A 16,624-nucleotide genomic window follows, 5' to 3' on the forward strand; every position below is an offset into this window, starting at 1 on the left:
AGTGCGGGCAAAGCTGTGATGTCGCGTGTCAAAGAGGTGGAGCTACTGCAGACTCCACCTACAAATGGGCGGTCCTAGATGGAAGTGGGCATTACTACAGGAAGTGGGGGTGGGTCTTTGTTTTTGTACAGGAAGTGAGGGCGGGCCTTTGTCTCTACAGGAAGTGGGGGTGGGTCTTTGTTTTTGTACAGGAAGTGAGGGCGGGACTTTGTCTCTACAGGAAGTGAGGGTGGGTCTTTTTGTACAGGAAGTGAGGGTGGGTCTTTTTGTACAGAAAGTGAGGGTGGGTCTTTTTGTACAGGAAGTGAGGGTGGGTCTTTTTGTACAGGAAGTGAGGGCGGGACTTTGTCGCTACAGGAAGTGAGGGTGGGTCTTTGTTTTTGTACAGGAAGTGGGGGCGGGTCTTTGTCGCTACAGGAAGTGAGGGCGGGTCTTTGTCTCTACAGGAAGTGAGGACGGGTCTTTGTCTCTACAGGTAGTGAGGGCGGGTCTTTGTCGCTACAGGAAGTGAGGGCGGGTCTTTGTCTCTACAGGAAGTGAGGACGGGTCTTTGTCTCTACAGGTAGTGAGGGCGGGTCTTTGTCGCTACAGGAAGTGAGGGCTGGTCTTTGTCTCTACAGGAAGTGAGGGCGGGTCTTTGTCTCTACAGGAAGTGAGGGCGGGTCTTTTGTTTTTGTACAGGAAGTGGGGGCGGGTCTTTGTCTCTACAGGAAGTGAGGGCGGGTCTTTTGTTTTTGTACAGGAAGTGAGGGCGGGTCTTTTGTTTTTGTACAGGAAGTGAGGGCGGGTCTTTTGTTTTTGTACAGGAAGTGAGGGCGGGTCTTTGTCTCTACAGGAAGTGAGGGCGGGTCTTTGTCTCTACAGGAAGTGAGGGCGGGTCTTTGTCTCTACAGGAAGTGAGGGCGGGTCTTTTGTTTTTGTACAGGAAGTGGGGGCGGGTCTTTGTCTCTACAGGAAGTGGGGGCGGGTCTATGTCTCTACAGGAAGTGGGGGCGGGTCTATGTCTCTACAGGAAGTGGGGGCGGGTCTATGTCTCTACAGGAAGTGGGGGCGGGTCTTTGTCTCTACAGGAAGTGACGGCGGGTCTTTGTCTCTACAGGAAGTGAGGGCGGGTCTTTGAAAGAAAGTTCCAACTCCCATAGAATAATGAATAGGAATGGCTTACTAAAAACAAGTGGAAGGCAAGTTACAAAGGCTGAGAATAAGGACAGTCCCTAGACATATCTAGCTGGTATCTGCACCCAATATATGCTTTAAATTTGTGGGGGATGAGAGCAGAAAGATCATGACTGTCTACAGCATTTTCGTGATAAGACAGATTCGACTTCTTGACTGGTCGTTGTCTCCTGAAGAAGTTGAATAACTTTGAAACGCGTAGACGATATTCCGCCTAATAAAACCGCACTTTCGTTACCCCATCTCCTGAGTGCAGTCGTGGGATATTATCAGCAGAACAGAGAATAAACGCTTTATTCCCAAACTTCTTGACTGGGGCATCTTGGAAGTTTAAAACAATAAGTTATTTTTAAAGGGGTTGTCTACTATGTCCACCCTGACTAATTGTGAAGGCTGCAGCGCTCACATGACAAGATCACAAGGGGGACACAGCACTGATCGGCGGCAGCGGTCCGGCAGATGCATCTGCTTTTATGCTCCATTACTGACCCCTCAGAGGGACGATCCGCTGTTAGGTTCTCTTTGCACTTAGAGCCCAATTCATTATTACATGTCTATTTTTTTTTTTTTTTCATTTGCGCTTTATAATTTCCACCCTTTATGTAAAGTCTATTTTATGTTTGTCCACCTGTTCTGTTTTTTTTTTCTTTCATGTTTGTCAGTGGGCGCCGAGTTTGAGGTTTCCAGATGTTTTTAACTGTTCCATCAATAGTGACATTACAAAAAGTCTCTTAATTTTTGCTTCCATACACCTCAGTTCCCCCCTTCCTGACATTTTCTTTTGCACAAGTTTTGCAACATTTTAGCAAAATGGGATTTTTTTGGTTTAAAAAGTTGATTTTAAGAGAATCTCCAAATAGGCCACCCAAAATAAAAAACGCTACAGAACCAGATTTTCACTCCATCCTAATAAAACCAGAAGCAGATTCTGCTTTTTCTGAAAGGGGTTGGGTCAGCTTATTAAATGGATAAAATTGCAATGTGGTTGTAAAAACAAGAAACTACTAATTACCGCTCTAAGTTAGGCTCATTGCCTAGGTTACCGACCACCTCTGCAGTTTGTCAGAGATACTTGGTCTCCTGGGCGAGAAGCACATGCTTGCAAGGATACTCTGAACTTGTCCGGATCGCTGAATTGCTTCGGTCCCCTGCAAAACTCTGGTGTTGCAGAAGCAAACCTGCCTGATCAGTGCAGCGACCATACTGCCGGCCTGAACTGTCAATCAGGAGTGCACAGCTCCCCCAGCAAGCAAGAGGCAGGGAAGTGGTGAGTGCACTGCTTCCCCCAGCAAGCAGGAGGCAGGGAAGTGGTGAGTGCACTGCTTCCCCCAGCAAGCAGGAGGCAGGGAAGTGGTGAGTGCACTGCTTCCCCCAGCAAGCAGGAGGCAGGGAAGTGGTGAGTGCACTGCTTCCCCCAGCAAGCAGGAGGCAGGGAAGTGGTGAGTGCATTGCTTCTGAAAGTACAATCTTGACACACCACCTTTAACGGGACTAGCCCAAACTTTGCAAGAAATATGTAGACATGAAATATGTAGTCATTTTTTATAATTTGGGGGCTACCATGACTTCCCCCTACCATAGAGGTCAATGCAAATGTTTGATATTAAAATGCCTGATTGTTCCCACAGAAGACTAGACACTGCCAGAGCAGTTTTGCAGCGGCTTATTTCCTTCTTCAAATCTAATAAAACATGCACAATCGGCCGATCTGTGTGTGTATTGAGGAATCAGGAGTATTGTTGTGGATTGATGGGTGTTTGATATTTATGGACAATTTGTACTAAAGGGTGGTCTACATAAATTAGGACAGAAGAAGTGAGGAACAGTCACAGCGATGACAGAAGAAGTGAGGAACAGTCACAGAGATGACAGAAGTGAGGAACAGTCATAGAGATGACAGAAGAAGTGAGGAACAGCCACAGAGATTACAGCAGAAGTGAGGAACAGTCACAGAGATGACAGAAAAAGTGAGGAACAGTCACAGAGATGACAGAAGAAGTGAGGAACAGCCACAAAGATGACAGAAGAAGTGAGGAACAGCCACAGAGATAACAGCAGAAGTGAGGAACAGCCACAGAGATGATAGAAGAAGTGAGGAACAGCCACAGAGATGATAGAAGAAGTGAGGAACAGCCACAGAGATGATAGAAGAAGTGAGGAACAGCCACAGAGATGATGGAAGAAGTGAGGAACAGTCACAGAGATGACAGAAGAAGTGAGGAACAGTCACAGAGATGACAGAAGATGTGAGGAACAGCCACAGAGATGACAGAAGAAGTGAGGAACAGTCACAGAGATGACAGAAGATGTGGGGAACAGCCACAGAGATAACAGCAGAAGTGAGGAACAGTCACAGAGATGACAGAAGTGAGGAACAGTCACAGAGATGATAGAAGTGGGGAACAGCCACAGAGATGATGGAAGAAGTGAGGAACAGCCACAGAGATGACAGAAGAAGTGAGGAACAGCCACAGAGATGACAGAAGAAGTGAGGAACAGTCACAGATATGACAGAAGATGTGGGGAACAGCCACAGAGATGATGGAAGAAGTGAGGAACAGCCACAGAGATGACAGAAGTGAGGAACAGTCACAGAGATGATAGAAGTGAGGAACAGTCACAGAGATGACAGAAGAAGTGAGGAACAGCCACAGAGATGACAGCAGAAGTGAGGAACAGTCACAGAGATGACAGAAAAAGTGAGGAACAGTCACAGAGATGACAGAAAAAGTGAGGAACAGTCACAGAGATGACAGAAAAAGTGAGGAACAGTCACAGAGATGACAGAAGAAGTGAGGAACAGCCACAAAGATGACAGAAGAAGTGAGGAACAGTCACAGAGATGACAGAAGAAGTGAGGAACAGCCACAGAGATAACAGCAGAAGTGAGGAACAGTTACAGAGATGACAGAAGATGTGGGGAACAGCCACAGAGATGACAGCAGAAGTGAGGAACAGTCACAGAGATGACAGAAGAAGTGAGGAACAGTCACAGATGACAGAAGAAGTGAGGAACAGTCACAGAGATGATAGAAGTGAGGAACAGCCACAGAGATGACAGAAAAAGTGAGGAACAGTCACAGAGATGACAGAAGAAGTGAGGAACAGCCACAGAGATGACAGAAAAAGTGAGGAACAGTCACAGAGATGACAAGAAGTGAGGAACAGTTACAGAGATGACAGAAAATGTGGGGAACAGCTGCAGAGATGACAGAAGAAGTGAGGAACAGTCGCAGAGATGACGGAAGAAATGGGGAACAGCTGCAGAGATGACACAAGAAGTGAGGAACAGCTGCAGAGATGACAGAAGTGAGGAACAGCCAGAGATAACAGCAGAAGTGAGGAACAGTTACAGAGATGACAGAAAATGTGGGGAACAGCTGCAGAGATGACAGAAGAAGTGAGGAACAGTCGCAGAGATGACAGAAGAAGTGGGGAACAGCTGCAGAGATGACAGAAGAAGTGAGGAACAGCTGCAGAGATGACAGAAGAAGTGAGGAACAGCTGCAGAGATGACGGAAGAAGTGAGGAACAGCCGCAGAGATGACGGAAGAAGTGGGGAACAGCTGCAGAGATGACAGAAAATGTGGGGAACAGCTGCAGAGATGACAGAAGAAGTGAGGAACAGTCGCAGAGATGACGGAAGAAGTGGGGAACAGCTGCAGAGATGACAGAAGAAGTGAGGAACAGCTGCAGAGATGACGGAAGAAGTGAGGAACAGCTGCAGAGATGACGGAAGAAGTGAGGAACAGCCGCAGAGATGACGGAAGAAGTGGGGAACAGTCGCAGAGATGACGGAAGAAGTGGGGAACAGGTGCAGAGATGACAGAAGAAGTGAGGAACAGTCACAGAGATGACAGAAGAAGTGAGGAACAGCCACAGAGATGACAGCAGACGTGAGGAACAGTCACAGAGATGACAGCAGACGTGAGGAACAGTCACAGAGATGACAGAAGTGAGGAACAGCCAGAGATAACAGCAGAAGTGAGGAACAGTTACAGAGATGACAGAAAATGTGGGGAACAGCTGCAGAGATGACGGAAGAAGTGGGGAACAGCTGCAGAGATGACAGAAGAAGTGAGGAACAGCTGCAGAGATGACGGAAGAAGTGGGGAACAGCTGCAGAGATGACAGAAGAAGTGAGGAACAGCTGCAGAGATGACGGAAGAAGTGGGGAACAGCTGCAGAGATGACAGAAGAAGTGAGGAACAGCTGCAGAGATGACAGAAGAAGTGAGGAACAGTCGCAGAGATGACAGAAGAAGTGAGGAACAGCTGCAGAGATGACAGAAGAAGTGAGGAACAGCCAGAGATAACAGCAGAAGTGAGGAACAGTTACAGAGATGACAGAAAATGTGGGGAACAGCTGCAGAGATGACAGAAAATGTGGGGAACAGTCGCAGAGATGACAGAAGAAGTGAGGAACAGTCGCAGAGATGACGGAAGAAGTGAGGAACAGCCGCAGAGATGACGGAAGAAGTGGGGAACAGTCGCAGAGATGACGGAAGAAGTGGGGAACAGCTGCAGAGATGACAGAAGAAGTGAGGAACAGCTGCAGAGATGACGGAAGAAGTGAGGAACAGCCGCAGAGATGACGGAAGAAGTGGGGAACAGTCGCAGAGATGACGGAAGAAGTGGGGAACAGCTGCAGAGATGACAGAAGAAGTGAGGAACAGTCACAGAGATGACAGAAGAAGTGAGGAACAGTCACAGAGATGACAGAAGAAGTGAGGAACAGCCACAGAGATGACAGAAAAAGTGAGGAACAGTCACAGAGATGACAAGAAGTGAGGAACAGTTACAGAGATGACAGAAAATGTGGGGAACAGCTGCAGAGATGACAGAAGAAGTGAGGAACAGTCGCAGAGATGACGGAAGAAATGGGGAACAGCTGCAGAGATGACACAAGAAGTGAGGAACAGCTGCAGAGATGACAGAAGTGAGGAACAGCCAGAGATAACAGCAGAAGTGAGGAACAGTTACAGAGATGACAGAAAATGTGGGGAACAGCTGCAGAGATGACAGAAGAAGTGAGGAACAGTCGCAGAGATGACAGAAGAAGTGGGGAACAGCTGCAGAGATGACAGAAGAAGTGAGGAACAGCTGCAGAGATGACAGAAGAAGTGAGGAACAGCTGCAGAGATGACGGAAGAAGTGAGGAACAGCCGCAGAGATGACGGAAGAAGTGGGGAACAGCTGCAGAGATGACAGAAAATGTGGGGAACAGCTGCAGAGATGACAGAAGAAGTGAGGAACAGTCGCAGAGATGACGGAAGAAGTGGGGAACAGCTGCAGAGATGACAGAAGAAGTGAGGAACAGCTGCAGAGATGACGGAAGAAGTGAGGAACAGCTGCAGAGATGACGGAAGAAGTGAGGAACAGCCGCAGAGATGACGGAAGAAGTGGGGAACAGTCGCAGAGATGACGGAAGAAGTGGGGAACAGGTGCAGAGATGACAGAAGAAGTGAGGAACAGTCACAGAGATGACAGAAGAAGTGAGGAACAGCCACAGAGATGACAGCAGACGTGAGGAACAGTCACAGAGATGACAGCAGACGTGAGGAACAGTCACAGAGATGACAGAAGTGAGGAACAGCCAGAGATAACAGCAGAAGTGAGGAACAGTTACAGAGATGACAGAAAATGTGGGGAACAGCTGCAGAGATGACGGAAGAAGTGGGGAACAGCTGCAGAGATGACAGAAGAAGTGAGGAACAGCTGCAGAGATGACGGAAGAAGTGGGGAACAGCTGCAGAGATGACAGAAGAAGTGAGGAACAGCTGCAGAGATGACGGAAGAAGTGGGGAACAGCTGCAGAGATGACAGAAGAAGTGAGGAACAGCTGCAGAGATGACAGAAGAAGTGAGGAACAGTCGCAGAGATGACAGAAGAAGTGAGGAACAGCTGCAGAGATGACAGAAGAAGTGAGGAACAGCCAGAGATAACAGCAGAAGTGAGGAACAGTTACAGAGATGACAGAAAATGTGGGGAACAGCTGCAGAGATGACAGAAAATGTGGGGAACAGTCGCAGAGATGACAGAAGAAGTGAGGAACAGTCGCAGAGATGACGGAAGAAGTGAGGAACAGCCGCAGAGATGACGGAAGAAGTGGGGAACAGTCGCAGAGATGACGGAAGAAGTGGGGAACAGCTGCAGAGATGACAGAAGAAGTGAGGAACAGCTGCAGAGATGACGGAAGAAGTGAGGAACAGCCGCAGAGATGACGGAAGAAGTGGGGAACAGTCGCAGAGATGACGGAAGAAGTGGGGAACAGCTGCAGAGATGACAGAAGAAGTGAGGAACAGTCACAGAGATGACAGAAGAAGTGAGGAACAGTCACAGAGATGACAGAAAAAGTGAGGAACAGTCACAGAGATGACAGAAGAAGTGAGGAACAGCCACAGAGATGACAGCAGACGTGAGGAACAGCCACAGAGATGACAGCAGACGTGAGGAACAGTCACAGAGATGACAGCAGACGTGAGGAACAGTCACAGAGATGACAGAAGTGAGGAACAGCCAGAGATAACAGCAGAAGTGAGGAACAGCCAGAGATAACAGCAGAAGTGAGGAACAGTTACAGAGATGACAGAAAATGTGGGGAACAGCTGCAGAGATGACGGAAGAAGTGGGGAACAGTCGCAGAGATGACAAGAAGTAGGGAACAATCACAGAGGTGACCGTAGTCAGCAACAGCCCTGGGGACTGGCGTATTGTGTCAAAAAATACTTTCATCAAACGCACAACAATTAAAGATTTAAACATTTTTTTACAACTCAGACAGTTTAGAAGAAATCCAGTAGATTTAATAATGGTGTTTACCAGGGGGTATAAAGAATGTGAAGCAAGAATGACAAAGTCTATCATAGGGCGTGCACCTGTGATGCATCCAACGCAGTTTCAGCCCGTGTGATCTAGTTTTGCCTTGTCTTACTTTGGACAGTATTAATAAATCTGCCCCAATGTGTTTCTGGGAAGACTAGATGAGGATCATTAGGGCTGCGTTCACATTAACACATTGTGGCCGAGGTGATGCTGTAGACCGCAGTGACGTGCAGATTGGCGTAGTTTACCAATGAACGCTGCCATGAGGTGTGAATGCGGCATTAGACTGTGTGCACACAAAGTTTTACTTCAAGGTGGTAAAATAACGACAACCACTACAGGAAACGCTGCTTCTTCAGGGAAGTTTTTGGAGAAGTTTTGCTTTTCTTGAATCCGTTTTGGAAGAGATTTTTTTGGAGGTTCTTTTACAGCCTTCTGATTGGACAGTGCCTAGTGTGGAGCAGATCCCAGCACGAGACCTGAAGTGGAAAACACCCAAAACACTGAACATAGGAACAAAGTGGTTTTACAGTACAGTCTTTGAAGCTTTCTTTGAGTAATTTTTTTTTTTTTGGAGTGGACCCGCTCTAGAAACTCCACATGCACGTAGCCTTCATGAATCCGCTTTCTGAATCTCTATAGGTAATCCAATCTTCATGCAGCTATTGGACAGATCTGCCATTCAGATGTCTGGGAAAGTTGGGTTGCAGCTTCTTTGTGGAAGCATTAATACCAGACATCCATCTTTCCTAGCACCAAATTATAACTAGATTACATTTCAGACCAAAGAGGAAGATGGAAGGAAAACATCCATAAATGATGATGACTTGTTTGTTTACTTGTATTTCAGATTAAATGCAGCTGGATACAATGTAGCAAAGGTGTAATAATGTGTCCATAGTGAGCACAGTACATGTGTTACCATCTCCTCCACCCACCTGTCACCCTCATCCTCTCCCCTGGACCTGGTCCTCCTCCTCTGCTACCTGTCAGCATCTCCCTCCTCCTCCTCCTCTGCTCCCACCTCCTCCCTCTCCCTGGTTCAGGGCTGATCATCTCAGAGACAGAATGGCGGAGAGAGAAAAGGCAAGCACTACCCCAGCTGGCTCCTCTCCATTTCTGGGGCTGCACCTGGCATCACCCCCACATTTCAGGTACCTTCATGGCTGCGAGCTCTCAGATCTGCTCTCCCAAAGGGAGGAGGGGGAGGGTGCTGCTTATTCTGCAAACACCTCCTGTGCTCAGTCTCCTGTGTGCACTGCTCCTGTGCAATGCTATGCAAATGTTATCCTTATCTATATATCTATCTATTATATATCTATCCCATCTATCTATCCAATCTGTCCTAAAGACCAATGTTTATATCTCAGCATCCAGCCCTTATCTATTTGGGTGTGGTATATATATATATATACATATGTATATGTACAGTATTTTTTCCTGGGGGGTGCAGGTGGGAGGTAGTTTGCATGCACATCTGCTGCACAGAAGGGGTTAAACAGATCTGGTTGGTGTAACATTGCATCCTGTATATTCCAATTGTAGATTAACAGGTGTGGGAGGGGGCAGCAGGCAAAATCCATGGGGAAGTGAAGTCACTGGAGGTTAGAGTGCCCCCTGCCCATAGATTTGGGGGGTGCAGTAGAGTCTGGGGGGGGGGGGGGGTTGGTGCACAGGTTCCACCCCTTAGATTTTGGAATGTTCATCTGATACATTATTGCCATTGACCCACATAGATCACTATTGTTCTATTGTTGTTTATGCGGCTGTAGAATTTTTGCTCCATTACTGATTTTTACAGTATTTTGGGGGGCCATGGGGGGGTCTCCTGTACAGAAGCAATAATTGTGATGGTAATTATTGTCCTGTGCCCTTCAGGCTTTATTTTCCAGCTGTGATTTCACTGGCTCTCAGGATTGGAGAGTAGTCACCGCTCTCTCTGGTTGTATGATGTAAGCCTTGTGGATCTGGGGTGAGCTGGGACTACTAGTCCCCCCACCCCTACATTACAGCTGTGTTTTATATGCCCCTGCATGCTCAAACATGATTTGCATTCATTCTGCTGTGTGTATTTTGTCATAAGCCGTCTGGACTATTCTGGGACTTGTAGTTCTACCCAAGCTTTAGAGTCACAGAATTTCTTTCCTTTTGCTTCTACAGCGCCAACATAGTCCGCAGCAATGTAGCTGCCTTGTCGCTTTTTGGTTTCTTGCGTTACAGATTTCAATGTGGTTGGATTTTACATTAAATGCTGGGACTTGTGGTTCTACTGTGTCCAAAGATCCACTCAATCTAAACGTTTACGTGGTATATCTGTATCCTGTTTAATATATCTCTTATATCATATGTTGCCACTAATAACCTTACATTTTTCTGTGGTTATGCTGGGACATGTAGTTCCGCCCATGCTTCTCTAATTGCTGGTACTTTTAGTTCTACTTTAAATGATCTGATGGTTCATCTGTTTAATGTGTCTCATATAATTTATATCTCATGTTGCTACTAATAACCTTACATTGCTCTGACGATATGCTGGGACTTATAGTTCCATCCATGCTGCTTTTAATTTTTCACAGCTTGTTGGTACTTGTAGTCCTACGCCAACCAAATGATCACATGGTACATCTGTTTTCTATTTAGTGTGTCTCATATATCATATGCAATAATTAATGACCTCCAATTGCTCTGATGTTATGCTGGGACTTGTAGTTACATCCAAACTGAGCAATTGCAGAATGCCTGCTTCATTATGGCTGCTGTCTCCTACGCCACTAACATCTCACATCTGTCACTGACATGTTAGTTGAGAAGACGATTAATACTAGCATGGTCTGGCACAGAATGCTGTGACTTGTAGTTCTCCCTGGTTTGACGAGCCATAGTAGGTCCATTCCTGCCCTGTTGTGTGCTGGGGCAGTGTCCATGCCCGGGTGCTGGGGGCAGTGGATGGTGGCCGAGCACCAGCTCCTGGTATGAGGGCGCCTGCGGCTCTGTGCTGTCACCAGCCTCTGCTGATCGCTTCCTTGCTGGATGAATGCATTTCACTAGCTGTTACTGCAGCCTGACTGGGTCCAGCAATGGAGCAATTAAAGGAGCCTGTGATAATGACCAGCAGCTCCGGCAAGACATAATGATCCAGGCAGACCCTCGTCCTGGGGGGTCTCAGGAGGAGCTGGAGAGGGAGACTGTGATACTGCCCCGCTGGGCCCTGTAATACCCCTGACTTGTATTAGTCTCTACCACATGGGGCCCCAAAGCAAGAATCACATGTGGGGACCCCCATCCAGCCCCAACTGGACAGTACAATGGAACAGACTGATGGCAGCGAGGGACAGAAGGAGGCGCATGGACTCCCTTCTCCAGCTATTGGTGCAACCTGGGCAGCCGCACAGGGGCCCATGGGGTAATGGGGCCACATCCAGCTCCAAAGCAGGTGGAATTGTGCAATATGAAGAGCTTTCAAAGGTCCCATATACAGTCCTTGCACAGGGACCCTTTTCTGTCTATGTCTGCCAATGTCAGCGTGCCAATGTATGGCCAAGGAGACCAGATACCTCTATGGTGGTCCTTATATACTTGCCCTAAATCTTATACCCCAATGTGCGACCGTGTCCAGGGAGTAAGAACAGAGAAAAGGAGGCCACAAAGTAAAACATTAAAATGGGTTATTCCCTTTAGGATTAGAGATTATGGGCCTATGGCTGGGGTTGCGGGTGGGGAAACATATAGACCACCCATAAGGAACAGCTTTAGGACCGACCTAAGGTTGATACCGCTCAGTACAGGTCCAGGGTCTGCTGCAATGGTTCTTATTTCTGGGGGGCTGAAAATCAAATTATGTCCCCCATTCTGGTGGTTTGGCTACTACTCCTGCATCATCCGGTATCCAAATGTGTTTGCAAATGTAGTGGTTGGAAATGCTCCATGCAAATCAGACTGACATGTACATTTCCATTTGCAGATTTGGTACAGGCTGCAGATCATCTAACCGCTTTATCACAAGGGTTAAACAGCCAGGATTGGAGTTTCTCCGATCCTTTTTTTTCCGCACCTTCCTCCTACATGTGACATTTCCCCCAATGTCGGTCATGTTGAACCTGTAACCTTTACTGTCGCTTTCTCAGCCCATTCAGGTAGGAGATGAGCAGTAGCCGGAGAGATCTGCTCCTGTTTATCTCCCAGGGATCTGACAGGTTAAAAGTAACTGAAACTTTTCAACTGTTAGGTCTCCTGCGATGTCGATTGTTCACCAATGGAGCGTATCAAACATTAAAAAAAAGCTTTCTTCCGAAAACAGCGCCACCCCTGACCACAGGTTGTGTTTGCTATTGCAGCTCAGTCCCATGCATTTCAGTGGAGCTGAGCTGCATTACCGGCCACAACCTTTAGACAGGAGGGGCGCTGTTTGTATTAGAAATCAGCAATGTTTTTCTAATCCTGGGCAAGTTTTTACTCTGTTATTTTAGTTCTATCTGCTTTATATTTGCATTTTCTCCGTACTCATTGATTACACCATTAGTAATAAGACATCAGCGAGGAAGATTAAATTAGTAGTGTCTGCTGCGTGGGCGGCAAAACTAATAGTTAGCGACGTGTTTGTGTCTTACAAGGGATATTAAGGTAATAATGGATCTATAGATTAGATGTTGGGGGAGGGGCAGTTGTCTGTTTTAGGACCTGTGTCCTGAAATACTGACCCGAACTAAGGTCATCATAAGGTTCGTTCTGGGTCAACGCTCATGCAGAATCCAGTTCTTGCAGCCCCATAGGGGGCACCTGAAACCAGCCCAGCGCCCCTTTAACACTGCTCGTAACGCACACGGATTTCTGCGCAAATTCTGTGCTGAAATTTGCATATAATCCGCGTCCCGTGTGGGTTTTCACCATTTTACATGCCACAGAGAATTTCCATGCATGTTTTTTTTTTTGTCTGCTGATCAGGTAGTAATTATGTGTCAGATCTGCATCAGGAAATCCTCATTTGTGAACATCCACTAATGGTGGATTCATGCGGGCCGTAATTTTACTCCGCTGCCAAATCCTCGGTAACCCCTCGTGCCTTTCCTATTGATTTTGATGCAGATTTTGCAGAAGAAATACTGCAGAATTAGGACGGAATCTGCTCCAATAAAACCTGCAACAAAGTCCGCATGTTCAGGGATACAATGACGGCTTGTGCCATTGCTGCGCTGGTATATATTTTTTCTGTCGATGCCGGAGTTTGTGCTCTGACAGGAGAGGAACCGTCCCCTGCAGCAGTGTTTTTCTTAATTTTTATCCAGACAGTGCAAATGCTATTGACATGAGATGTGTGCATCGCTCCGAGTAGATTACCTCTCCAGAGGACGACTATTGAGTGACCTACTTCCAATAGGAAGCAATGAGGAGATCCCATATCCAGCAGATGAGAGATCCCCGACTTCTCCCTTTAGATGTTTTCCAAGAATCATAATAAAAATGTTAAGTGAAGCAGCAGCGGGCACTGACAGCAGGGGGTGCCTGGGCAAGAAGTGTATATAGGCCCCACCGTGCAACTCTCACACTAATGCTAAGAAGCAGGGTGGATGTCAGCCTCAAATGTATGGACATGTCACACAGCGGATACCACCCTCTCCCCGTTTGCGGACTCTCTGTAAAGTTCAGAAACCTCCACAGTCATAAACAAACTAAATTGTGTAATATATTAAATAGGGAGAAGGGGAGGAGGGAGATGCAGCTGCAGTTTCTCACTTCGCTGCTTCTTTTCAATGACCTAGTGCAGCAGCAGAGGAGACATTGCAGTCCCCAGACCGCTCCTACAGCCGCCTAAAGGGGGATATATTTTGTTTAAACCTTTGCACTATGGCCCTCTGAAGGGTTTTTCTACATTGTATTTACCAGAAACTTGTAGCCATTAGTTTAACCTTCCAAAATTATTTATTCTGCTTTGCTTATAAAGCGCCATCATATTCCACAGCGCTTTAAAGGCATAATCTCTGTCCCCATTGGGGCTCACAATCTGGATTCCCCATCAGTCTGTGGAGTGTGTGAGGAAACCGGAGAACCCAGAGGAAACCCACGTAAACACGGGGAGAACATACAAACTCCTTGCAGATGTTGTCCTTGGTGGGATTTGAACCCAGGATCCCAGCGCTGCAAAACAACAATGCTAACCACTGAGCCACCATACAGTGCTAACCACTGAGCCACCATGCAGTGCTAACCACTGTGCCAAATAACTTAAATCAGCGCAAAGTGAAAATTATACTAGAAAGTTGCAGAACTTTTTAGTATTATAATGGTTGCTGTCGTTTCAATAAACTTTGTAGAAATCAATATCATAAAGGAAAATAAGAAACTTTGTAATATATCTTATCAGAGATATCACTCTGGTGCTGGATTTTCTTTTGAATTGCTCAATATTTCTGTGAAATGTCCTTTGTGTGGCTGAAGCCATCAAGTAAGTGTTTTATCTCACCCATTTCATGGATTCTCAGCTGCACTGCTCAGTACTGCTGAGTAATGGCCTACATGCTGCTGCTTTTTTAGTAAGTGTTATATCTCACCCGAAAACTGGATTCACAGCTACAATGCTCAGTACTGCTTCCCTTTGTGCTGCTGCTTCTGACTATGTGCTACGTAAAGACAGGAGAGCAGGAATCCCTCATGTCGGTGTGTGCTGTGTATGGGAGACATCATAGCAGCTCATCTCCACCCACTAGCACAGAGACAACTGAAATTTAGAGAGAGAGTCTGCAGAGGGGAAGACATGTCATGTACACACACGACGGTTTATTCTGAACAGATACCTGAAATAACAGGTTCACTTTAAGCTTTAAATACATAGGAATTAAAAAAAAAACAACTTTAAATCATACATGGAAACATTGTTATACACGGCTGTACAGGATACTTCTGACATAACTCCCTTTTCCTGTGTGGTCAGTCCATGGCGTTACACGATCACCTTTCTTTTTATCCATTATCCTCTGTGTTGTGGTTTACAGGAAAGTAAATTACTTCTGTAGAAGAAGACACTTTAGGAGACTTGAGAAAATTCCCCTCCAGAGGGACTGAAAAAAATGGTGTTACTCATTTCCAGAGCTTTATGTTTAACACTGCGGCTTTTAGGAAAGCTGTTAACACAGAGGAAGATACATTGTTCCTCATCCACCTGCAGGAAGACATGGGAGGAGGAGAGAGATAATACAAGGATGAGCAATAGATACATAGTGTCATACAGCGATGACCATAAACAATCTGCTGCAATATTGTCAATATTATCACTATGGAGTAAAATCACCAGACAGTGCACAAATAATGCTGCCACGTAGTGCCTATGCATTTCCTCCCAGATGACCTGTCATATGTGTAGCCTAGTCCTCTCTCTCCTCCTCCCTGCCCATAGTCTTTCCCCTATTTCCCTGCTTCTCCTCTCTTCTCCATAACCATTGTCTTTCCCCCATTTATGGGCAGCATGGTGGCTCAGTGGTTTGCACTGCATGGTGGCTCAGTGGTTAGCACTGCAGCCTTCCAGCACAGGGGTCCTGGGTTCAAATCCCACCAAGGACAACATCTGCAAGGAGTTTGTATGTTCTCCCTGTGTTTGTGTGGGTTTCCTCCAGTCACACTCCAAAGACATACTGATTGGAAATGCAGATTGTGAGCCCCAATGGGGACAGCGATGATAATGTATGTAAATTGTCTGAATTGTAAAGAGCTGCAGAATATGTTGGTGCTATATAAATAACAAGATTATTATTCTCCACCTCTCCTCTCTTCTCCCTGACCATTGTTATAGCAGAAGATGAGGCCCCTCAAATTCAAAGACCCCATCTATGCTATATAAGTCTGAAAGTTACTTTAGGTCAAAATAACACCAGCTGTGAATGTTCCTTCTTGAATCAATAATGCGTCCTTGCCAGTCATCAGAATGTATCTGATTTAATGTGTCTAATTTAATGTGTCCGATTGAATGTTTCAACACAAGCATAGACATCACAAGAATAGAAATCAGTCTTTGTGTGCTAAAATTGTATAATCAAACCATATATGGTAAATCCGTTTCCTGCCTTCAGGGTGGATATAAAACCCATGCTTTGTAATAAAGTTTAGAGCTTGTTTGACACACATCCTGTCCTGTGTCTCAGTCTCTCCGAGCTCGTAATCCAAAGGATAGAAGACTCAGAATGCAGTGACCACACCATCGTCTTTCCCCTATTTCTCTGCTTCTCTCTTCTCCTCCCTGACCATCGTCTTTCCCCTATTTCTCAGATTCTCCTCTCTTCTCCTCCGACCATTGTCTTTCCCCTATTTCTCCTCTCTTCTCATTCCTGACCATCATATTTCCCTTATTTCTCAGCTTCTCCTCTCTTCTCTTTCCTGACCATCATCTTTCCCCTATTTCCCCGCTTCTCCTCCTTGACCATCATATTTCCCCTATTTCTCCGCTTCTCCTCTCTTCTCCTCCATGACCATCATCTTTCCCCTATTTCCCTGCTTCTCCTCTCTTCTCCTCCTTGACCATCATCTTTCCCCTATCTCCCCGCTTCTCCTCTCTGACCATCATCTTTCCCCTATTTCCCTGCTTCTCCTCCTTGACCATCATCTTTCCCCTATTTCCCTCGCTTCTCCTCCTTGACCAT

The 16,624-nt window shown here is 46.3% G+C and overlaps 1 protein-coding gene across 2 annotated transcripts in view; it reads left to right on the top strand.

Annotated features, from left to right (window-relative positions):
• Positions 1–997: 997 nt before the first annotated feature.
• Positions 998–16,624, top strand: part of MAPK8IP1 (mitogen-activated protein kinase 8 interacting protein 1) — a 113,332-nt gene continuing 97,705 nt past the window's right edge. For both annotated transcript variants that reach the window (XM_073658844.1, XM_073658845.1), the window contains exon 1: positions 998–9,154. In XM_073658844.1, the coding sequence (XP_073514945.1) occupies positions 9,069–9,154 (86 nt within the window). In that variant the 5' untranslated portion in view covers positions 998–9,068. The remainder of the gene's footprint in view (positions 9,155–16,624) is intronic.

The sequence above is a fragment of the Phyllobates terribilis genome, unplaced genomic scaffold (assembly GCF_046119375.1).
Source record: "Phyllobates terribilis strain yellow unplaced genomic scaffold, ASM4611937v1 Scaffold_13__5_contigs__length_258822181, whole genome shotgun sequence".
NCBI lineage: Eukaryota > Metazoa > Chordata > Amphibia > Anura > Dendrobatidae > Phyllobates > Phyllobates terribilis.